At 29.3% G+C, this 2,272-nt stretch overlaps 1 protein-coding gene across 1 annotated transcript; it reads right to left on the bottom strand.

The window, feature by feature from the left end:
* Window positions 1–505: 505 nt before the first annotated feature.
* On the bottom strand, window positions 506–1,770 carry LOC126883999 (uncharacterized). Its single transcript, XM_050649778.1, has 2 exons — window positions 1,625–1,770; window positions 506–892 (listed from the first exon to the last, which is right to left on the bottom strand). The coding sequence occupies exons 1-2, from the start codon at window positions 1,725–1,727 to the stop codon at window positions 615–617; spliced, it is 381 nt and encodes a 126-aa protein (XP_050505735.1). The 5' UTR covers window positions 1,728–1,770; the 3' UTR covers window positions 506–614.
* Between the last annotated feature and the right edge of the window lie 502 nt (window positions 1,771–2,272).

The raw sequence follows: 2,272 nt of genomic DNA on the forward strand, positions 1-2,272 counted from the left end.
AGCCCATATCACATACTACTCCTACCACTTTTAAAGAAATATTTTGTAATTTTGTAATAATATCTAAAATTATATTTTGTAGCTTTTCCGCAGGGCAAGTTGAATTAACAAGGTAGTAAGTAAGCTATTGGTTGCTTCCAGTTGGTTTTTACGCCTCTTATCATTATTACTGTTGCGGATAATGCTGGTTTAAAACTAGTATTTTCATCTCCAAAGTCTTCAAAACCTATTATTCTATATTTTTTAATACTATAAAATAAATGTGCCTTGATACTCATTTCGTCAAAACAAAGGATACATAATTTATCGAGATCAGAAACATTATTCATTTTTTTTAAGTATATCAAAAATGAAATCATTTATTCCAGGTTTGACAGATATATGTGTGACAAATTTGTGTAATGTTGTAACACTGGGCAAGCAAAATTCTTTAACTAATTTTTTCCTATACAGTTTTGGACCGTTAAAATATAATTGTAAACAAAAGTTTTTGTATTCGTTTGAATATCTCCGGCCGTTCTTTTTTTTTTCAGATTTTGTTCAATTTGAATATTAATAAAATTAGCTAAATTTTTATTGGCAGAACAAAATTTATCCGTTAGTGATTTATAATTTTACAATGTAATGTTTTTAAGATAATCGGGTTTTCCAGAACCTTGTAGTTTTTGCAATTTTTTTTTTAATCGAAAATTCTTGTTTTGCAATTCCTTTATAGTCTTTCTTAGCTTGTTTTTTCTAGGGCTATAGGTCGATACACTTTCCAAAGTTTGAGTTTGTTGATTTTTTTGTAGAACAACTTCGCTGTCGTCCTCTCCACCTAGCAGTACGGTAGCTAATTCTTGCCGTTGTTCCTCATCTTCCTCATTTACTGGATCAAAACTGTTTTCATCATCTACAACAGAAGTTTATAGGTTGCCTTATATGAAGAAAGTGTCGTATTACACATAAAATATCTACAATCTACAACATTTAATTTTTTATTACCAAGCTGAATTATTTTTTTAAAGTACAAGGAAGCCTTTTGTTATTTTGAAATCAAAAATATTTAACAAATGCAAATCCAACAAATTTGTATTCCAACAATAGAAATAGCAAAGAGAATAGCAGGAAATGGATTATAATTTCTTAGAAAGTTGCATACCGTCTTTTATTTCGACAATATATGGTATTTCCCCAGTATATAGAGGGAATTTCCCTCTATATACTGTGGTATTTCCACGTCAAAATTCCGCTTAAATATTTTTGTATAGAGCAGACAGATTGCAAGGGGCAGCTTGGTATTTCCAGATCACAAATTACCTTTAATTTCGAGGGGATTTAAAATGAGTTGAGTGAAGGAATAATGTGGTCACACAAACAATTCCGATTTTAATGTTGATAATATTGAATTTCATAATTTGTGGTTTATTACACCAAAAACTAATAAACTATAACATGACACAAGAAATAGTTTCAAAATAAGTTTGATATGTTTTGAATAACAAATAGTAAAGTTGTTTACATAGTAAACAAGCTATAATTTATTGCAATACTACAATGCAACAAATTTGTACGTCAACAATATAAATAACAGAAGATTCTTGGGTTTACATAGAAATTGCAGCTTTCAAACATATAAACTCACCTTGATCAACATTTGAATGTTGGTTTGGACTCTCTTCTATTGAAGGAAATAAACGTGGTACTGCGTTTTTACATAACCTGTTCCGAGTTTTATTTGAAAACATAGTATTTTCAAAATGAACACTGCATAATCTGTTCGAATTTAAGTTTTTTTCTTTAATAAATCTTCTCTCTGGCACAACATTGCCCAATTTCGTGCTCTGAAAATAAATTAAATTTACTTACTATTTAGACAACACTAAATTTTCCGGCTATTATTAACTTTCATAAATATATAATATAATATGCAGATGAATGTAGAAAAAACACAATATTTATGCTTAGGTGAAGATTCAACTAATATAATATTGGACAATATAATCAGAAAATAACTAGCTGTGATAAATGTAAGTATTTGGGAATTAATTTCAGCAAAGAAGATACGGAAGATGCAGAAATTAAGAGCAGAGTAAATAAAGAAAGAACGATAATTAGAGATATAATTAAATCATTGAACGGAGTTTTGTGGAGTACCAAGATAGGGAAACAAAGAAAAATGAGAATATACAACACCATGATTAAGAGCACATTGGTATAGGGATCAGAAACATGGAGAGTAAAGGAACACCAAAAAAGTAAAATAGAAGCTACCGAGATGGACATCCTAAGA

The sequence above is a fragment of the Diabrotica virgifera genome, chromosome 4, assembly GCF_917563875.1.
Source record: "Diabrotica virgifera virgifera chromosome 4, PGI_DIABVI_V3a".
Lineage (NCBI taxonomy): Eukaryota > Metazoa > Arthropoda > Insecta > Coleoptera > Chrysomelidae > Diabrotica > Diabrotica virgifera.